At 53.0% G+C, this 19949-nt stretch overlaps 2 protein-coding genes across 15 annotated transcripts in view; both read right to left on the bottom strand.

The window, feature by feature from the left end:
• Positions 1-1201: 1201 nt before the first annotated feature.
• On the bottom strand, positions 1202-10283 carry Nsmf (NMDA receptor synaptonuclear signaling and neuronal migration factor). 8 transcript variants are annotated; one of them, XM_008831187.2, is made up of 16 exons: positions 9781-10283; positions 9347-9408; positions 8305-8802; positions 7130-7205; positions 6326-6331; positions 5974-6042; positions 5209-5261; positions 4559-4648; positions 3987-4111; positions 3618-3701; positions 3447-3480; positions 3288-3358; positions 3025-3104; positions 2775-2877; positions 2531-2606; positions 1202-2432 (listed from the first exon to the last, which is right to left on the bottom strand). In XM_008831187.2, exons 1-16 carry the CDS (start codon positions 9849-9851, stop codon positions 2335-2337), a joined length of 1596 nt encoding a protein of 531 aa, XP_008829409.1. In that variant the 5' UTR covers positions 9852-10283; the 3' UTR covers positions 1202-2334. The 8 variants fall into 8 exon arrangements, with proteins under 8 accessions (XP_008829409.1, XP_029418429.1, XP_008829410.1 ...); XM_029562569.1 differs by lacking the exon at positions 4559-4648; XM_008831188.3 differs by lacking the exon at positions 5974-6042.
• Positions 10284-10469: 186 nt separating this feature from the next.
• The window catches only part of Pnpla7 (patatin like phospholipase domain containing 7), an 81986-nt gene continuing 72506 nt past the window's right edge, over positions 10470-19949 (bottom strand). For 4 of the 7 annotated variants that reach the window (XM_017797651.2, XM_017797653.2, XM_008831186.3 and 1 more), the window contains 10 exons: positions 16750-16906; positions 14409-14525; positions 14190-14259; positions 13565-13681; positions 12769-12917; positions 12319-12471; positions 12081-12191; positions 11844-11928; positions 11061-11169; positions 10470-10863 (listed from right to left, as the gene is read on the bottom strand). In XM_017797651.2, coding sequence (XP_017653140.1) covers positions 10722-10863; positions 11061-11169; positions 11844-11928; positions 12081-12191; positions 12319-12471; positions 12769-12917; positions 13565-13681; positions 14190-14259; positions 14409-14525; positions 16750-16906 — 1210 coding nt within the window. In that variant the 3' untranslated portion in view covers positions 10470-10721. The remainder of the gene's footprint in view (positions 10864-11060; positions 11170-11843; positions 11929-12080; positions 12192-12318; positions 12472-12768; positions 12918-13564; positions 13682-14189; positions 14260-14408; positions 14526-16749; positions 16907-19949) is intronic. The other 3 variants (XM_008831185.3, XM_008831184.3, XM_017797652.2) reach the window with 3 other exon arrangements.

Genomic DNA, 19949 nt, shown 5'->3' with positions numbered 1-19949 from the left:
GTTAAGACAGGCTTGTTGGTTATAGTAGCCTAAATCTTTAATCCTAGCACTTGGGAGGCAGAGGAAGAGGGGTGTATTTGTGAGTTTGAGGTCAGCGGGAACTACAAGGTGAAACCCTGTCTCAAAAACATTCTTGGTCAGGTGTGGTAGCACATGCTTTTAATCCCAGCACTCCAGAGGCAGAGGCAGGCAGATCTCTGAGTTCCAGGCCAGCTGGAACTATAGGGAGACCGTGTCAAAAAGACCAAAAAACAAACAAAATACATTCTTAATGTTTTCATATGTTGTACTGCTGTCTCGACTGTTTTTGGTGGCTGCCTATTTATGTTGATTGAGGAAAGTGGGTAGGAAGGACACTTGGAACCTGTCCCCATGTTCTTGTCTGCACATATCCAGTCTGGCCACCTTCTTGCTGTCCCACACATTCCCCAAGTTTGTCCCCAGGTGTCTTCTGGGTTTTGGTGTCTTTCTGTCACATTTTGCCTTGTAGCTGTGGGTATGAGAGAACCTTGTGAAGCACATGAGCCCCTTCACTGTTTCAGCCGACCCTGACATGGGCAGGCACCACTGCCACCAGCCAGACTCTTAAACTGAGCCTGCAAGGCCCATCAGTTAAATGTTTGACTGTTCTAAAGCTAAGTGCAGGATTACAGGTGACACCTAAATGTGCATCTAAGTAGCAGTGTGGTGACACATGAGGTCACAAACACTGCCCCTGGAGGAGCACTGCTCTCATGCCTGCACAGCAGCATCACGTAGACTCCAGGCAGCTAGTCTCATGAACCATACAGAAGACACTGTTGAATGGCATGTGATTCACACGTCACTTTCAGAGAGCATGGGTAGCCAAGTAAGTCAAAGCACAGGCATGGAATAGCTAACCTGTTTGTGTTGGCACCCAAACTTTGACTTCTTCCCCTTAGCGCCTAGCATCAAGTTGGCCAGGCTCTGCCCATGTTGTGTATTGTCTTTCCCAGCTCTTAGGCATGTCCAACTGGTATCAGCTGCTCTGGTCCTTGACACTGGACAGTTAGTTGTGCTCGCTGGTGGGTATTCTCTGAGACCCCTACCACATCTTCCTATGTATGTGTCCTTGGGGGAGTGGGGGGAGGGAGGGGCCCTCTACCCTGTCCAGACCCAACAGTGACTTCAGGCTGGTTATGTACATGAAGAGTGCCAAAGTGAGGGTAGCTACACGGCAGCCGCAGCAGAGGGTCAAGTTTAATGGTCACTCTAAGGGATATCGTACATTGTTCAGAATCCCAATTCCTTGGCCAGGGACACAACCAGGTGCCCTCAGACCCCAGGCTCTACAAAAGGGGGGGCCTGCCCCCAAGCTCCAACTATGTACAAGAGAGCCACCCTGCTGGACCCTAGGCAAGGCTGTGAGGGGAGACATGGGGACCTCACAGTTTACCAGATACTTGACTCTCCGGCCTGGGGTGACAGATCCAGGCTCCCACTGCAGAGTTGGCAAGGTTCTTGCCTCTGGGGCCCAGCCCCAGCTGGGCTCCCGCCAAGCCCCTAGGCCTCTGTGCTAGAAGGTGGCTTCCAGATCGAGGCTAGAAAAAGCTGAACTCAATGGCAGCAAGGGAGATGAATAGGCTCGGAGAGGTGGGGAGTAGGTGGCAACCCAGCGCCTCATCTGAGAGGAAGGAAGGCTAGGCTCTTCCCTCCTACTGCCCAGGCTGCCCCTTGCCAGGCTGAGGTCAGAGTGAGCAAGGGGTGGCAAGAGGGGTAAAAGCTGACAGATTTGGCCATTGCAGACTGAGCCAGACCAAGCAGCCTGACAGCACTGGCCCCACATAGATGGGCCACCCTGGTGCTGGTGATCAAATACGGCAGGGCTAAGGGGCTGGGGGACAGGAGGACCTGAACACACACTGGGCCAGTTGTCTACACTGTAACTAGTAGCACAGAGCTTAACTAGTTAACTAGTAACGCTGCTTCCCTTCAAATTGTTTCAGGGGTGTAAAAAATTGCACTTATTTCTATGAACCCCATGGAGGGGATTCCCAACGCTGCGGCCTCCAGGCGAGGCATGGCAGGTTGGTGCCCTGGCTGCCAAGAGTCCATTGGCCATGGGGCAAGGCTTCTCCCAGGCACCCAGGACTGTGGCCTCTGTGGCCCAATGGTGCAGCGAGGACCAGACCCCACAAGAACCTGAGCAACGTCTGAGGGTCCCTGAAGTGGCTGTGGGCAAGACCTGGGCCACATGGTCCTGGGTGCAAGAGGCGGCCCAGACCCAGGCTCCTGGTCCAGAGGAAGTGGCCTGGTGGTGCCTGGGCATGGCCTATGCCTCTCCTGGCGGTGCCTGGGCATGGCCCATGCCTCTCACAGGACATCATCAAAGTCCAGCAGCTTCGAGTGCTGGCGACTCTTCCATAGGCGGTATAGCCGGAAGTCAAAGTAGGTCTCAATCATCTGCTTCCCTGGGTAGGAAAGGACAGGGCCAAGGAGGCTCAGGCCTGACTAGGCCCCAAAGGGCAGATCCCTGCAGCCCTCTAGTCATGCAACTGGGCTAACTTACCTTGGGCAGACAGCTCCAGGGGTGACTCGAAGGTAACCCTATAAGGAGTCATGAGAGTCCTGAGGTTCTGGAACAGCTGCAGATAGGGCAGGCCCATGAGAATGGGGTTAAAAGCAGGACCCATCTTCCTTGCTCAGGACCCCAGGCATAAAGGATTTCCCTAGGAGGGCTAAAGCAGAAGGTAAAGTGCCAGGACTAGCAGAGAGCTGCGACCACCCTCCTCACAGGTCTGAGGTTCCAGTACCTTTTCTCCGTTAGGGTTCCCCAGAATGTAGCAGCCCATGATATGGATGACGTTCGGTTCTGGGTTTACTTTGCTCATCAGGCGGCTCAACCTCTTCCAAAAGCTGGTTAGGATCACAAGTGGCCTCAGCCCAGGGCTGCAGGCCCCATGGCTGAGCTCCACCAGAAGTACAGTGGAGGGAGGGGGGTTGGAAAGGTTACACTAGGTTCAGGACTGCCCTCCCCCAAACCATAATACCCTCCCGTCTCACTGGATCATGTCCTCTTCCTTCTCCACTTTGGCAAAGGTGGCCACCTTGTTCTTGAGCAAATAAAGGTGTCCAGGGCCGCCCTGTAAGAGTCATGATCGGGCCTCAGGCATGCCAGAGGGAGGCTAACGCAAGATGTCCAAGTACCCACTCCACACATGCACCCATACATCAATGCTCCTACATATGCACACATGTAACCTTGGGTTCCCTTCTTGACTATACTGGCCTCCTCTCTTGGGCAAGAAAGGAAAGGCTGGTCCTACCTGGCAGAAAATCAGCATCTTCCAGATCCTGGCTCCCTTGTGATAGATGTTCAGTTTCTTCTCTATCTCCTCTGTGGACAGAGGGCCATGAGCACTGTCCCTTCCCATGGAGGGTCACCCTTCCTGCCAGCCACCAAATGCAGTCAGCAAGATACATACCCAGGATATCCTCGAATGTCGCATGCTCATGGTCCTGAGAAGAGACAGGCCACACGTCAGAGTCCTTGCTAGTCCCCACCCCCAAGGCATTTGGATACCAGTGCTGGGCCTGGAGTGAGAGGTGTCCTCCTGGGATTTGTCTGGATGCAGGGAGTTGGGTAGGATACTCACGTAGAGGATGGGGATGATGGAGGGGTCATCTCTGCGGATGATGGTGGGGATGTACTCAGCTTTTGGCACCTTGGAGGAGATAAGCTGTGGGGGACAGGGGAACCCCTATGAAGTATACTCCCACAGCCAAGGGTGGAGCCTTCTGATGCTCCTCCCTACTTTCCTGTAGTCAAGGGTAGAGTCCTCTGAAAGTTCCCCCAGGCAGCTAAGGGTTGAGACCCCAAGAATCCCCACAGCTAAGGTAGAACGTGAAGAACCACCCCCTACCCCCCACAACTAAGAGTAGCGTGGGCATGGTTGGGGAGGGGCAAAGGACAGGGCTTTGTTCCACCCAAGTGTCAGCAAAGTATACCCAGGGGCAGGCCTCACCATGACCTTGGGTGGCAAGAAGCCCTCAGTGTCACAGGCCACAGCCTCCAAGCCTTTCTCTGTGTCCCAGTCCAGGTCCTCACAAGCCTCATCCAGAGTGCAGTGTGAGCTCTGCAGGTCACTACCTGGGAGGTAGGAGGGGTCACCAGGATGGTGGCCTACCACCTACAGAGCCCAAGGATGTCTTGGAGGATCTTTGGGTAGGTGGGAGGACCATAGTCACAGTCAATCTGCAGGATTGGGCCACTGACACAAGTGGAAAGCAGCCCCATGTGGGAAGAGGGAGACTGATATGAAGCTGAAACCCAACACAAGTGTCACTTGTGGCCAAGTATGCCCTGAGAGTCAATGAGCACAACCTTACTGGTGCCCCTGCCAGGCATAGCTTAGCCATTAGTTAAACCCACCTAAGAGACTGAGATGCCAGGCATTCCCATCTCACAGATAGGTAAATCGAGGCTCAAAGAACAAAAGCGCAGAAGCCTAGCGGTGCTGGCATGGGAACCTTGGCAGGGATATGGGCCTAAGGGAACCTGTAGGGGAAGTGGACTGGCCTGCATCTGGACACCTACTGTCTCGGGAGTCGTGGGAGGTGTCGGCTTTCATGGGGGTGGGGTCGCTCCAGGACCGGCTGAAGCTCCGTTCGCGCCGCTCAGCGAACGCTGCAGAGAGCAAAACCCCCATTAGCCAGAGAGGGCCAAGGACAGAGCAGACTCAGGCCCTAGGCTGGGGATGGGGAGGCATGTGAAAAAGCTCACAAGGATAGGGCCCGCCTGAAATCTCATAAGATGGACTAAGACCAATGATAAGGTTGGTGCAGGTGCAGGAGCACAGAGTACTAGGAGCAGAGTCTGGGAACTTGGAGAACACTAGGTAGGGACAAAAGGCACAGTGGTGACTACCAGGTGGGGTTGGAACAGAGCCTGGGATAGGCGGAACACTGGGTTAGGGGACTCAACAAGTAGGGCCTATGTGAAGCAGAACACTGTGGGGAGAACAAGGCAGAACACTTAGGCAGGGTGGGACAAGGACGCAACACTAGGAAAGGGAGCAGGGCCTGGGCAAGGCAGGAGGCAGAGGGCCTAGTGGAGGGAGAACATGGTGAAGGGGTGGTGCCTCTAGGTAGGTGGGGCTAGAGCAGGTCTAGGGAGGTGGGCTGCCAGCACGCAAAGCCCCAGCCTGCCAAGCACAGCGCTGCCCACCTCCCCGACACCCATCTTACTCTGGGCCTTCACCCGCCGACTGCCAACCATACGCAGGTGTTTGCGGAAGTTTCTGAAGGAGAAAGCATGAGACAATGAAGGCCCATTAAGGGGTGAGTGGTGGCTCCTGCCCACCTAGCCCCCAACCACACTGAGGCTGGACACAGGAGAAACTCCCTGAGATTCATATACAAGTAAATCCTATCCGGCCTCTTACTGAGATCCTCCCCACACTCCAGAACAGAGGCAAGTTGCACCACTTCTCTGCCAGTTTCGTTTGTCACTGAGGCTTCACACAGGCATCTCTTCCATTGTGGAGGCTTCCTAACATCCTCTCCCTGGACCCATACCTGCAAATTGGTCTGGGAGCTTGAAAATGTCCCCTTCCCACCGAAGAGGCAAATTTCCCCCAAATTTGTGCCCTGCCAAGGTCCCATGTCCAAGACAGACAAATAAGTTTCCCAGGCACACCTCTGAGGTTGGTGGGAGTGAGGGAGGGTAGGCCGTGCCACTGGTCGAACAGCTCTGAGCTTCGGGGCTAGACAGACGTGGATGGGCCAGCTGGCTTGTAGTCTGATTGCCAATATACCCTCAAAGTATAGATCCAGGGGCTGAAATACAGCCTGGCCACATGGCCTCTCCTGCCTGCCACGTCCCCAGAGCAGGGCCAGGCCAGTGGTCGCCACCACCCTTCCCCCATCAGGTCTGCCAGGGCCGTGAGGGCCCTGGCCAGGCCAGTGCAGACTAGAGACAGACCCTGGTGGCGAGTGGCTGGCAGGCCCTACCTCTGGATTACAGACGCGGAATCATTCTCCCGTTTCCGGCGCTTCCTCTCCGCGTAGCCCCTGAATACCCTGAGAAACCGCCGCAAGTCAGCACTGCCCTTGGCCAAAGGCAGGAGGGACACAGACGTGGAGACAGAGGTGCAAGCACAGGGGCCCAGTGGGGCATCCCAGGCCCAGTTCCCAGCAGGTCCTGCTGAGGCCTAGTTGTCTACTGGGAGCTGGGCTAATGGGAGCTCAGCACTCCTCACTGTCCAGGCCCAGGGTCCCTGACCTACAGAAATCTATCTGGGAGTGGGAGGATTCCCCAGGACAACAGCTGTGCCCCTAAGTGTACATTATGTGGCATACTTACGAGATGCTGAAGCCATAGCAGAAAGAGGCATTAAGAGAGAGAAGGCACAGTGAGTGTGGATCCCTGGCTTCCTTTAGTCCCCTACTAGACCTCCTGAAGGTAGTTCCCTCCCAAAAGGATGCTGGCTGGGCTCAGGGCCAGCCATCAAAGGGCACTAGAGGCTGAGTCACTGGTCCATACCTCCAGATGCTGAGCCCTGGGTTAGGCAAGGCTAGGTGTTGGTCCTACAGAGGTCTGACTGTGCCTTATCTATTTTGGCACAGCACCTGAGAGTGCAGTGGGGCTGATCTGGTATGGGGAACTTGCTTCAAAGGTCCCTCCTTGAGAGGAGAACCCAGATATCACATAGAGAAGAACAGACCTCTAGGATATCCCTGGTAACAGTTACCTGTCACATATGAAGCAGAAGGGAGGCTGGAGTTTGGGGTATGTACGGGGACCAGGATACCCTCACCCCAAACCACCCCATGATGATATCATCAGCTGCAGCTCTGGACCAGGTCCCCAGAGAAAATGGCAGCAGGCCACAAGTAAATGGGTAGGTAGAGGCCATGAGGGAATGCAGGTAAGGAAAAGAACAGAAGAGATGGGAGTAGGAGATGGGCAGAGGAAGCAAGTAACCCTGCCTCCTGGGACTCAGGGCCTCAGCCTGGCCCATTAGCAGATCTGGCACAGTGTGGTACATGCAGCTGTTCATAAGAAGCCCCCAGATGGGACCCAGTCAGGTAAGGATGGTCAGTATTTTCTGAGCAGCAGTTAAGAGGCAACCCAGCCAAGAACCCTTGCAGTGGACACTGCACTCACGCTTGCATAGTTGTGGTTGCTGTCTGGAAGCTGAAAAGGTTTTCCTTGGGGAACCAGGTACGGATGGGGACATCATCTAGAAGAGAGAAGAGGCTATGGCTGGCAAGGCCAAGAGTCCCGAAGCCTGATCCCTCCTGCCAGGAGGGAACTCTAGGCTCAAGGGGCCAGTAACAGCAGCAGAGTCAAGGCAGCAGGGTACCTAGTCCTCTCAGAGAAAAAGCTGGCTCAGGGTAGGGTTCTCAAGCAGAATTCCACCCACCCACACTCTCTGATTTGAGGCTTTTTAAAAAGGACTTATGTGTATTATGTGTATATGCACATGAGTACAGGTGCCTGTAGCAGCTTCCAGAGGTGTGGGATCTCCGTGGAGTTGGAGTTACAGGGAGCTGTAAGCTGCCAGCTGTGGGTGCTGGGAACCAAACTCAGGTCCTCTGTAAAAGTGGTATATGTTCTTAACTGCCTCTCCCTAGCCCATGACTTGAGGCTTTGAGTCTCTGTTTAATTTTCCCTTTAGCAATCCAGAAAGCCTCTGAAAGCAGAGTCTGTCTCTGGGTTGTCACATTTTTGTCTCCCTTGAGCATAAGGTAGCCCTTCTCAGGGGTCGTCTTAGCTATCAACTGGCCAGACTATACCCCCTGCAGGGCAAGCCAAAGGCCCTTACTGAGAATGAAGACTACCATGCTGAGGACTGTCCCTTCCCGTATATTTATTCCCTAAAGCTAGGCATGGGGCTGCTGGAGTGTCCTAAGGGGGGCACTCTGTGGGGAGAGGTAGTTACTAAACACAGCATGCCTCAGGGGCCTTCTAATCCCTGCCAGTTTGACAATCTTCAATTTCAGGGCCCAGACAGCTTCTGCTCCCTGGTACTTGCTGAAGGCAGTCTGATCTTCCTATTAAGTCATGTTTTCTGTCTACTCAGTCTTCAAGATCCTTCCAGGACCCCTCCTCCAGGAAGTACTCCTCAAATGACTGGGTGGTGGGAGGGTCAAAGCTATGAGGCTGGGTACATTTGCTGAGAGGCTGAAGGAGGCCACAGCTCACAGGATGGTGGGTGGAAGTCCATGGGATTTCATCCTGACTTCCTTCACACAGTGACACCCAGCCTCATGGTATTTGCTGCTGCCAAAGCCCAGGAGGCTACCCAAACCTACCCATGCTAAGAGGAGGCCACTTACCAGACATTCGATCAACACTACACATCCTCTCCAGTTTCTTTCCGTGTCCAGAAGCCTCAGGCAGAGGTGGCTGCTCTAGCCCAAAGGCCCGAGGGGAAGGCCCAGGGGCCAGCTGGGCACATCCGGGACATTCTTTGGAGCCCTGGCGACTGCCTGCCCAGCTTTGGCAGGGCCTGCTGATATCCTCATGGCTGCTACCAGGGCTGGCCCGCAGGGGCTGGCTATGGTGGTGAGGGTGCCGCTCCCGCCGCCGCCCCTTTACCACTGCTAGCTCAATGGCCTCAGCTTCAGAGCTGGGCAGCAGGGCGGGCTCTCCCGAGATAGTGTATACACGGGGCTGGGGGCCCTCTGTAGTTGGCTTCCCACTGACGGCCTCATCTGAAATGCTGCCCTCATATCGGCCATTTGAGACGAGGGAGAGGCGGCGCTTGTTCTGGGGGGCAGGCTGCATCTCGGGGGACCCGTCGTGGCCTGAGTAGGCGTCAGCCAGCAGGTGGTCTGGGGAAAAGGCATCAGGTAAGCCTGCAGCATGCTAGTCTGATGCCCCAGTGTCCTGGCACACTGGGGGTAACAAACACCTAGTCTGACGAGAGGGGCTCTGGTTGCTAGAAAAGGTGCTTCTGAGTATCTTCCTCCTCCTATTTGGGCTTGAAGCTTTTGAGCATGGGTTGGGGGTGAGAGGCCTTGTTACCTGTGCATGATCCCTGGAAGAACCAGCAGGCCAATATCTCTGCACCCTCATGCAGATGCACCCATTTGCCTGGTGCCAACTTCTCCCCTCCCCCCCACCAGCTGGCCCCCAGAGACAGTGGTGCCAGCCCTGGGGGTGCCAGGAGGCCTGTTGCCATGCCAACAGCCCAGGCTGGGAGGGTGCCATGGTGATGAGTGATTGGAGCTCTTCCTGGGGTTCTGGGCCTGGAAGGGCAGGGGGTGTGAGGAAGACAACCCAGCGGGGCACCTGGGCTGGCTCACACTCAACCTGCCCTGGGCCTGGTCTGGGACAGACCACCTCGGACCCACCCCGCACAGCCTGGGTCCCTACCTGCACCGTTGCGGTTCTCAGGGTGACTCTGGGACAGGTACTCTCCAAACGCTCGGGCTGCTCTGCAGGGTTGGCAGAGGGGGCATGGTCAGTACAACTGTCCTACCAGCCTTTGACATTCACAAGACCCTCCTCAACTGCCCCAGCCCCACCAAGGCCCTCCACACCATCGTGAGAGGGGCGGGCCCTCTCCTCCCTCAGCGGACAGCCAGGGACCCCTGGGTCCTAGAGCATCCAGGCCGATGCAGGTCACGGGCCTCCGGACCTCGCTGGCTCTCCTCTTCCGCACAGCCTGTGGGGGTCAGGTCACGGGGCCCAAGGCCTACTCCCTTCGGGAAGAGGAAGCTGTAGGGGGGGGTGGGGGGTACAACAGCGGGAAGCCACCGGAAAGCCGGCCGCGGCTGCCTGACTTCCAGCCGACTCGCCACACTCACCTTACTTTGGCCGCCACTGAGGACATGGCCTCGCTCCTCAGCGCCCTCCTCCTGGAGGCGGCGGCACCCATGGTCACGGCGGCCGCGCATCCCCCGGGCTTCAGAGCGCGCCCCGCGCCCGCCGCCTCCGCCGGGGGAGCCTTACAGCGCCTGAGGTCGTGCTGGGTCTCGGCCTCAGGGTCAGGGTCGCGCTCCGGCACGGGCCCCGCATGGCCGCACCCGGCACCCCGCACCCCGCGCCCCGCGCGTCCAGCCGCCGTAGAAGAGCGCGGCTGGACTCGGGGGCGATACTCCGCCCCGTGACGCCAGGGCTGGGCTGGGCTCGTAGGGGCACCGCACAAGTATGTCAGACGGGGGCGTGGCTAAAAGGCGGCTCCGCCCTGAGGCATTCTGCAGGCTATTGTGGAGCTCTCCCACTTAGGGCAACGCCCATATATGCCCAGGGGCAAGGAATGCCTGAGAAACCAGTAGGGCTCACCTTGGTGTGGGGGTAAACCCTAGCTCCATCCAGACATCCAGACATCCAGGCATCCAGGCATCCTGCCTGCCTAGTCTATCCAGAGTTGTTGCCCTTGGGTGTCTCCGCACCAATAAAGGGTCCAGACAGAACACAGGACCACTCCGCAGAGACATGCCAGACCTCAGATCCATCTTGCTTGCTCTTTGCTATAGCAACCTCCACACCGGAGTGAAGCATCCACACAATCGTATCAACCTTTATTAACATGCCAATCCAGTACTCTCATACCTCACAAAGGCCCCCTCTCCCCTCCCAGTGTTGCTGCTAGGATGTAAGAGGTACCGGTGCACGAAAGAGGCCCAAGAATCCTTTGATGCAGCCCAGGCCCCTGGAAAAAACCAAATAAATACACTGCCTGTAGTCAGGTAGATGAAGTAGCCTCAATCCTGGAGTGGGTAGGGCCTCAATCTCCTGGTCAAGCTCAGGGAAAGATAGTTCCAGCAGGAGGGGCATTAGTGCCCAGGCTCCTGCTTATCTTTGTCAGGGAGCCAGGGAAAGGAGTCCTGGGGCTGTTCTGAGGAAGCCAGGCCAGGGTGCCATTGCAATAGTGAAGGATTGTCCTCCTGGAAGCAAATCATACATGGTCAAGATGCTTGGAGTGGAGGCTGCCAGACCCCAGTGGGTTGACCCTGAGCTGCATCACCTGGGAGGCCTACAGGTAGGGAGCAGCCAGGCCAGAGTCAGGGACCTAGGGCAGACCCTTCTTGGGGACTTCAGAGTTGGCTCAGCCAAGGGCCATTGGCAGGGCTGGGCCTAGTACCTCACCGAGTCAGAGTCCAACTCAACCCCAGTGCTCTGGAAGTCAGCATATGTGTCCTTGGGGATGTCTGGCAGCTCCTCCTCATACTCAGTCTGATAGTCAGATTCATCTGGAGCAGAGGAGAGCACCACATTGGTCCCCTTCCCAAAAACAGTAGTTATGCCCAGCATAGCTAAAACTGAGGCAGAACATGTCCACAGACTCTCCACCCCCCATCTCCATGGTAGCACAGGTTCCCATACACAGCCATCCATGCAGTCCCAGGACTACCAAGAGAAGCTGCAACAGATCTAGAGACACATCACATCTGGCTTTGTCTACCTCACTCCCCAGTGTGTCCTATTTGTCTTCCCTAGCATAGGCAGCTCAGTGCCTGGGGCTTTTATCTCGGGTTCCCCTTTAAGATAGGATATGCTCTTCTGTTGCAAGATGAGAACAGAGTGGGAATAGTGGTTGCTGGTCCCACTGCAGGGCCATAGGGCAAGAGTACAGTGGTTATTGGACCTGGCCCTCTGTAGGCTCTGCTAGTGGGCTCCCCTCCAGGTCTGCGGTGTAGTTAGGATAATATGGAATGGGGGGAAAGCCTGCTTGGCCTAGGAGGCAGTCCCGCTGCTGTGGGGATTCTTGGGCTGGACAGAACATCTTAGGGTCTTGAAACAATGGGGCAGCAATGGTTGAGTTTCTAGGGCAAGGGCGATGGTCCATATGAGTAATGGGGCCCACTTCCCCCTGGCCTGTCCCAACCTTTGTTATTCTGGCCCACTTCCTGCATATCCAACTCACCGTCCACTGCAGCCACCTTGCCTGGTTCAATGCGTGACACGATCTCGGCAAGGTCCGTGAAAGAGGCATTGGGGCAAGTGAGGACCTAGAATGAGGTGGAAGAAAGCACAGCTACTCAGCATACCACCTGTCTCAGGCTGCTGCCACACCAGCATGGTGGATGCACACAATGCTGCCAGCTCAGTCTAGAGGGCTATGGACCCCTACCCTACTCAGACCCTCCATCCTGCTTCTCACCTCACAGTCCTTCCTCTTGCTTGTCCCCTGCTGGTCCTGCAGCATCTTTTCTAGTACACCACTCCGAACCCAGATGTCAAATATTGTCCGTCCATGTTGATACCCAACTTCCTGTGCACACAGTAAGCCCCATCAGGCCCGCCTCCTCATGCTCTCAGAAAAGAGGCTGGAGAGGTGGCAGCTACAAGAGCTGACACCCTCAACCCCTCTTTTCCTGCAGCCAGTTGCTGACACTCACAGAGATTTCATCGAACTTTCCAAAGTCCAGGGTGCGGTAGCTGTCAATGGGGGGCCTCAGATATTCACAGTAGTCACTGTTCTTCACCATCTCCAGCTGCCGGACACAGCACACATAGGCCAGACGGGTCTGAATCTCAGCCATGTTCAACACCTGCCAAGATATGCTTGGGTCTCTTACCCTAGTCCTCTCTCCCCATCTCTCCTGACTGAGGAACAAGACAGGCTCTGAGTCAGGGTCCTGAAGATGTGACCTGGTGAGTTATGAAATCCTGTGGCCCTGCCCTCTTATTTCAGACTAGTCCCAGACCACAGGCAACAGTATGAACCCAGATTTACTGGACTCTTGGCTTGGGAGGTGCTCCCACTTTTCTTTTGACAGGGCTGGTACATGGGGGATGAGGGCATAAGTCCCAGGGAAGCTATCCAGTCTACCTGGCACCAATCCTACCTTGACTTTTGTGGCCAAGGGGTTCCAGCGTTTCCAAAGCAGCCACCACCCAGACAAGGAATCGCCATAATTGGTGAGGTCTGTTTCATCCCGGCTGCCCACGTCAATGGCAATCACCACCTTTGCCCCCATGGATCTGGCCACATCCGCTATGGAGAAGACAGTACAGTCTGGTCACCATCCATGTCAAGAATGTTCAACTAGGGGACGGGGTAGCACCTCAAGTGGACTGGGCAGTACATAGTGGGAGGCAGACCCTGTTTCACTAAGCTCTAAGCAGGTTCTGTTTTTTTGAGTGTCTCTGCCTGGGGACTATATGGTCCTGATCTAATGTTACTCCTAGGCCTGTGGAGGCAGGAAAACAAATGCCCTACCTTGTATGCAGCCATGTGCACCAAACCGTTCTGGGCCCTTCTGAACATGTATCCAACAGGTAGCAGGTGTGGACTCACTCGTAGCACACCCAACACCTGCGAGCTTTTAGTTCCTGACTGTGGGCACAGATGGAAATCAATTGCTCCTAGTTTATCTTCTTGGCCTTTGTTCTGCTGCTGCTGTGCTAACAGGCAGAGCCATATGCTGGGAGGATGCTGTGCGCATGTGCACGCATGGGCACATGCGCATGTGGTTTCTGTGCGCTGCTGCCAGCCTGACATTTTCTCTTGGCACACTCTAAGGAAAACGTGTACCACCCCAGCCTTCCTGGTGTGGAGGCGACTGTGGCAGGCAGCCACAGGGTGGAATGACCAAAGAGCCATGTATAAGCAGGCAAGCACTCCCTCACCCTCTGCAGTACCTGGAAGGTTGTTGATGTAACCCCCATCCATCAGCAAATGTCCATCCTTGGGGTCACAGAGTGGGGGCATGTAGCCTGACAGGGACATGCTGGCACGGACATACCTCCATAGTGAGCCTAGAGAATCAAGGTCTAGTGGGAAAGGAGCCAGAACAGAACCTTTCCCTGTCTTCTATAGGTTTCTGTCCTGAACTGGAGGATCAGAGTCTCATCTCAGTCAGTTTGAGAGCCCATAGGACCTACCTCCAGGAAGGACACCAGGTTTGACAGACTGACTCGCACCAGACCTCTCACCCCTGAAGGGTTTTCTCATGAAAGGGAGGGCAATAAGGTTTTCCTCTGAGATCTCTAGATATCCCACTTTGCCCAGGCAAAGGCCCCTCTCATTCTACTCTTCCAGGGGGCCCTTCTATCCCCGCTGATATCCTCAGTCCTGATTGCCCCACTCTACCCAGGATGCCTGTGACAGGGGCATTCTCTACAAATGTGCCTGTGACTCTTGCTTCCTTTGTGAGACCCTCAGTTCTCTCTACAATTTCCATGCTCACATGCATGCCTGAACCCTTAGAGCTGCTGACTCAGCTGAGTTGACCCGGTGGTGCTTTTGGCTGGAGGAGGTTCTCACCATCTGTGTGGACCCGCATTGCAGAGGCTGTGATGTCGGTAGTAATGGCAAAGTAGGGGAGCCACAGATCCTGTGGGGAGGACAAGACTCAGAGGGAACCTCCTCTCACACTGTTCCTTCTCCCACACTGGCAAGGTCAATCTAGGGCCAGATGGAGAGGAGGATGGGGTCAAGGCTACTGAGCATCCAATGCAAGCTAGGAATGGTCAGGAGACACACCTCAATTTGCCTGTCTCTGAAGATGCTGCTGATACTACTGTTGAAGCCAGTTCCAGAAAACATGGACGTGATTGGGTAGGTCAAGTCCAGTATGGTCTTCACCATGGATGTCATATCCTGGAAACACGAATGACCTTTACTGAGGAGTTCACACTCTGACCTGTGAAACCCTACTGGAGCAGGACATGGACACATGCACATGCTTTCTGCAACAGAACAGAGGCATCCCAGTACTCGGGAGACAGAGGCAGGCAGATATCTGTGAGTTAAGGCCAGTCTGGTCTATATAGTGAGTTTCAAGTCAGCTGGGGCTGCAGGGAGCCCGTCTCAAAAAATAAAACAAAACAAACCCCTAAAACAAAGCAGAATGTAGGCATCAAGTACAATCCACAGACCCAACTGCCAGGAGTCGCAGGAGAACACAACCTGTGGGCTCGAGCCTCAGAATAGGCAGAGAGGCCAACAGAAGCTCCCAGGGCCTGGAAGCTAGGACATAGCCTCACATAGCACAATGCCCCCACCCAGCCAGGCCTTGCCAGTTGAACCCTTGAGGGCTCTAGCATACCCTTTTGCCCTTGGCCTCCAAATTTACCTACACAGAACAGGGAGCACCAGCCTGGATAGAGCAACCATTAATGAAAGGGATAGCAAGAAGAGCCCAGCGCTCAAAAGCTTTGTGAAGTGAAGACCTTTCCTTGAGACAAAAAAGGGGCAAAGACAACAAGGAATACTATGGCTTAGGATTCTTCCCAGGGCCTAAATTCATTCCCCAGGAAGCCTCTGCCCAGTACAAAATGTCCCCGCTGCCATCAGTCTCTTCAGCATGCATGGTGCGTTAGGTATGTCTGTGACTCCATTCCCATTATGCCTAGGAGGAGCCTCCTACAAAGTGGCCACCCAGGCAAGGTTCCAGATCTTAGTTTACTCTCAGGATGGTAGAAGCGCAGCCCAAAGTGCCCTGACCCTTCTCATGCCCAATCCTCAGCAGCAGACAAGCACGGGGAGGGAAGGGAGAAGACCTCCCACAGGTCTTTGGCTGGGCTTCCCAGCCTGTGATTGCATTCTAAGCTGTCTTGTACCTGCTGGACACATTTCCCTGTGGTCACTGCTCTTAGAGGCCACCCCTAATGACTGCTGATACATCACTAAGAACAGAATGTATCACTAGGCCCTCTCTGTTGATGGACACTCATTCCATGGAAAAAATGTTTCTGGACAGAGCCCCCTAGCCATATCCCCAGCACCGTGAACATAGTAGACAGCCCACCCCTCAGCCTCTACATGGATGGCCATTTTTCTTTTAAGAAAGAGAAATGTCGCCAGATGTGGTAGCGCACGTCTTTAATCCCAGCACTCGGGAGGCAGACGCAGGTGGATCTCTGTGAGTTCGAGGCCAGCCTGGTCTACATAGTGAGTTCCAGGACAGCTGGGGCTACAAGGAGACCCTGTCTCAAAAAGACCGCCCCCCCCAAAAAAAAGAGAGAAATGTCTTTGATCCCACATAAGGTTTCAGTAGGGTTCTATCTGTTCCACAGAAGCAGCCAGCCCTGAGAGGGTCATGAGCTTCCTGCTGGGGACTTGAAGCTGAGGGAACCTGTTCTGTTTTCTTTGATTCTGTTTGATGTTTTGATTCTGATGTCCATTTATGACAAAGCTAGACTAATAGCGGAGGTTACATCTTCTGCGCAGCCCAGAGCCCACACCTAGCCCCTCCCTGGTTTGAATAATACCAAGCCAACAGTCCCCTCCTCAAAATTATCTAGGGCCAGAGACCAGGGGACCCGCCTCTAGGTTTGCTGGAATGAGCAACACTAACCAGTTCAAAGCTGCTTATCCTGCCTTGCCTTTGCTTTAGAAACTGGAGGCCAGCATACTTTTCTGATTCTGACTGGCCCTAGTTCTCCCTTGCCTCCCTGCCTGCAGCTGTGACTTGTTTCCTGGTACTATGGGTAACACTAACCTCCCTTCCAGTGGCATTCCATGTTGTCACTTAGTAACCGCCATCAGTTAAGACTACAGCACAAACCAGACCACCTCGCATCATAGACCCCAGACTACCCTATGACCTCAGACCACCTCACCACCTACCTCAGGCCACATCCTGCCATCTACCTCAACCTCTCCCCTGCCTACCTCAGACCATCCCCTGCCCATTTACCTCACTCAGTCCAACCCCACCCCCTGCCACCTATCTCAGCCTCCCCACCTCAGGCCACCTCCCACCACCTGCCCAATCCTTTACTTCTCTATGCTCCCCCTTTGCCCCACAGGCTATGCTCTGACCTGCATGGCTGCCTCCTTGAGACTAGAGCCATCCTAAGGGTGGTGGGTTCTTCCTTACCTCTGCCCACTGCTTGGCCCGGATCCGCATCTGGCTGTAGCTCCGTTCCTCAGCAAATAGGGCACCCATGAAAGCCCCAATGGATGTTCCTCCAACCATGTCCACAGGGATGCCACACTCCGCTAGGGCCTTGAGGATACCTACCTGAGCACAGCCTCTTCACCATTAAGAACAGAAAAAGGAAATAAGCACGACTGTCAGGCTGCCCTTGGCCTGCCCCAGAGGTAGCTACCCAGCACCTGCCTGTTCCTCCCTCCTCAGTATCTGACTCTTGCAAGACCACAGTGAGGCAAAGACACTGACTTAGAGAAGGCATCTAAGTGTAATTTAAAATTCCTCTCCCTGGAGGCGCACAGGACTGTGGGGGGCTGAACTGCGGAAGTAGGGGTTTACTAAGGAGAACTAGCTTGTAGCTTTTTCTGCCTACTGCTGACTATAACATAGCATTACAAGAGGCTGAGAAGCTGAACACACTTTTGCTTCACTTGTGAGGAGGTAAAACTGGAAAGAAGGGGCTCTGGTAAACACCCCAAAGGCCATCCTAGAAGTCAGGGTAACTTGGAAATGGACTAGCCTTCACAGAGACCAGAAATCCAGTTTCCCATTTCTTCAAACCTAGACTGAAATTATGACCCATAACCTGAAAATACTGCTGTCATTTACATGCTAAATTTCATGCTACCAATGAACCAAAAATAACCAGTCAAAGAGAACAAAAAGACCTCATGACCACAAGACAAGATTTAAAATATACACTGTCTGGGTGCTGTGGTCCACACCTTTAATCCCAGCACTCTGGAGGCAGAGGCAGGCAGATCTCTGAGTTCCAAGCCAGTTAGGGCTATGCAGTGAGACCCTGTCTCTAAAAATAAAAAGAAAACCAAAAGCAGGACCCAGGGACTGAAGATGTGGCTCAGTGGTAAAGCATTTGCTTGCCACGTGCGAGGACTTAGGTTTGATTCCCAGTACCACATATATTTAAAAAGGTAGAAATGGTCTGTGTCCAAGAATAGAAATACGGGTGAACAAAGTGCTGTATACATTAATATGTTTAGTAAAGGAGACAGGACAAAAGGACAAATATTCTATGATTGGTGTTATATGAGGAACCTATAATAGACAAATTCATGAATATGGAAAGTAAAGTCATAGTTACCAGAGGTTGAGGGGAATAGTAGTATGTAATGAATGAGTAGAGAGTTCATTTGGGATTATGAAAATATTCTAGGGACTGGAGAGATGATGGCTCAGCAGGGAAGAGCACTGACTGCTCTTCCAGAGAACCAAGGTTCAGGTCTTAGCATCCACATGGCATCTAACAACCATCCATAACTCCAGTTCCAAGGGATCTGACACCTTCATTGGGCCTCCATGGACATTGCATACATGGGTACACTCACATACATGTAGGCAAAACATTCAAATACATAAATTTTTTTTCTTTAAGCCAGGCATGGTGGCACATGCCTTTAATCCCAGCACTCAGGAGGCAAAGGCGGGCAGATTGCTATGAGATCTAAGCCAGCATAGGATGGCCTACACAGCCAGCACCAGGTCAGGTGGGATTACAGAATGAGGCCTGTCTCAAAAAAAAATTTTTTTTAGAGAGGAATAGTCCTGACATTCAGTAAATGTATTTACTTGCCCTCAAAAATGATTAAAATGGGAGTTGGAGAGATGGCTCAGCAGTTAAAAGCACTGGCTACTCTTACAGAGAACCCATGTTAAGGTCCCAGCACCCACATGGTGGCTAACAACTGTCCTTAACTCCAGTTCCAGGGGATCTGACACCCTCTTCTGACCTCTGTGGGCATTGTACAACATGGATGCACTTACATATATGCAGGTAATACAGTTATACACATAAAGTAATAAATACTTTTATAAAATGATTAAAATGTCAAATTTTATTGTGTGTACATTAAAAGCTTTAATTTATTTTTATTTTTTATGTGTCTGAGTGTCTTGTGTTGGGAACTAAACCTGGGTCCTCTGGAAAAGCAGCCAGGGCTCTTAACCACTAAGCCATCTCTCCAGCCCCTACTGTGTATACATTTAACACAATAAAAAAAAGTATATGTAATATCACCAGAAAAAATAAGTAGAACTCTTAAAACAAGAGCTGAAGAAACTAAAGACAGGATTGATAAGTGCCACAGAATGGGGAACTATAAGCAGAATCCATAATCAGACTGTAGACATGACATACAAAACTGATGAAGAAACCAATGAATGATCTAGCAGATTAGATCACAGATTATAGACATGGTATCACTCTGTCCTGCCAGCGTAACATGACTACTGCTGTCTTGAAATCAGAGCAGCTATGATTACTTACGTGACTCTCACATGACCTTCCCTGCCTGACTCTTTTCTTTCCTTGATTATTTTTTCAAAGCACCCACTTTTGCTTTAATGTATACCTAGATTATGGTTCTTTAATTTCTGTTCTTGATTAGTTTTTGAGACACTATTGTCCATGCTGGCCTCAAATTTACTCTCTTCCTCCTCAGGGTCATAAGCACACTGTGCCAGAAACACAGACAAGCTTGTCTTTCTACATCAGAATTTATTGAATAACAATAAATTTACAAGCTAGTTTGTTTTTTTAAAAAAATATTTTATTTGGCTGGGCGTGGTGGTGCACGCCTTTAATCCTAGCACTTGGGAGACAGAGGCAGGCGGATCTCTGTGAGTTTGAAGCCAGCCTGGTCCACATAGTGAGTTCTAGCACAGCTAGGGCTACAGGGAGACCCTGTCTCAAAAAGACAAAATTTTTTTTATTTATTGTTTTTACTTTATGTATACGAGCATATTGCCTGCATGTATGTAAGTGCACATTCGATGCCCGCAGAGGACAGAAGAGGCCATCAGATCCCTTGGAACTGGAGTTATGGCAGTTGTTAGCTGCCATGTGGGTGCTGGGATTCGAACCTGGGTCTTCTGCAAGAACAGCCAGTTCTTAACCTCTGAGCAATCTCTCCAGCCCTGGCTATTTTGGTTTTGTTGGTTGCAATTTACCACATATGGCTGATTTCCCTTGATAGCTGGTTATCCCATGCTCTTTTATTGCAATCTTTTTATTTATTTTATATATATATGTATGGGTGTTTTGTTTGCATGCATGTAAGTGCACCCATGTCCTGCAATGCCTGATGAGGCCAGAAAAGGATGTTGGATCCCCTGGAACTGGAGTTACA

The sequence above is a fragment of the Nannospalax galili genome, unplaced genomic scaffold (assembly GCF_000622305.1).
Source record: "Nannospalax galili isolate Female #2095 unplaced genomic scaffold, S.galili_v1.0 scaffold35, whole genome shotgun sequence".
NCBI classification, from domain to species: Eukaryota; Metazoa; Chordata; class Mammalia; order Rodentia; family Spalacidae; genus Nannospalax; species Nannospalax galili.
This window is presented reverse-complemented; position numbering and strand designations above follow the sequence as displayed.

What these genes read in the sequence shown, in the direction of transcription:
- Nsmf (XM_008831187.2), bottom strand. Translation starts at nt 9,851, where the DNA reads ATGGGTGCCGCCGCCTCCAGGAGGAGGGCGCTGAGGAGCGAGGCCATG. An exon ending in TCGGCGGGTGAAGGCCCAGA is followed by an intron (nt 4,649 to 5,208) that starts GTAAGATGGGTG and finishes TGCTCTCTGCAG; the next exon opens with CGTTCGCTGAGCGGCGCGAA. An exon ending in TCTTGCCACCCAAGGTCATG is followed by an intron (nt 3,702 to 3,986) that starts GTGAGGCCTGCC and finishes TGTCCCCCACAG; the next exon opens with CTTATCTCCTCCAAGGTGCC.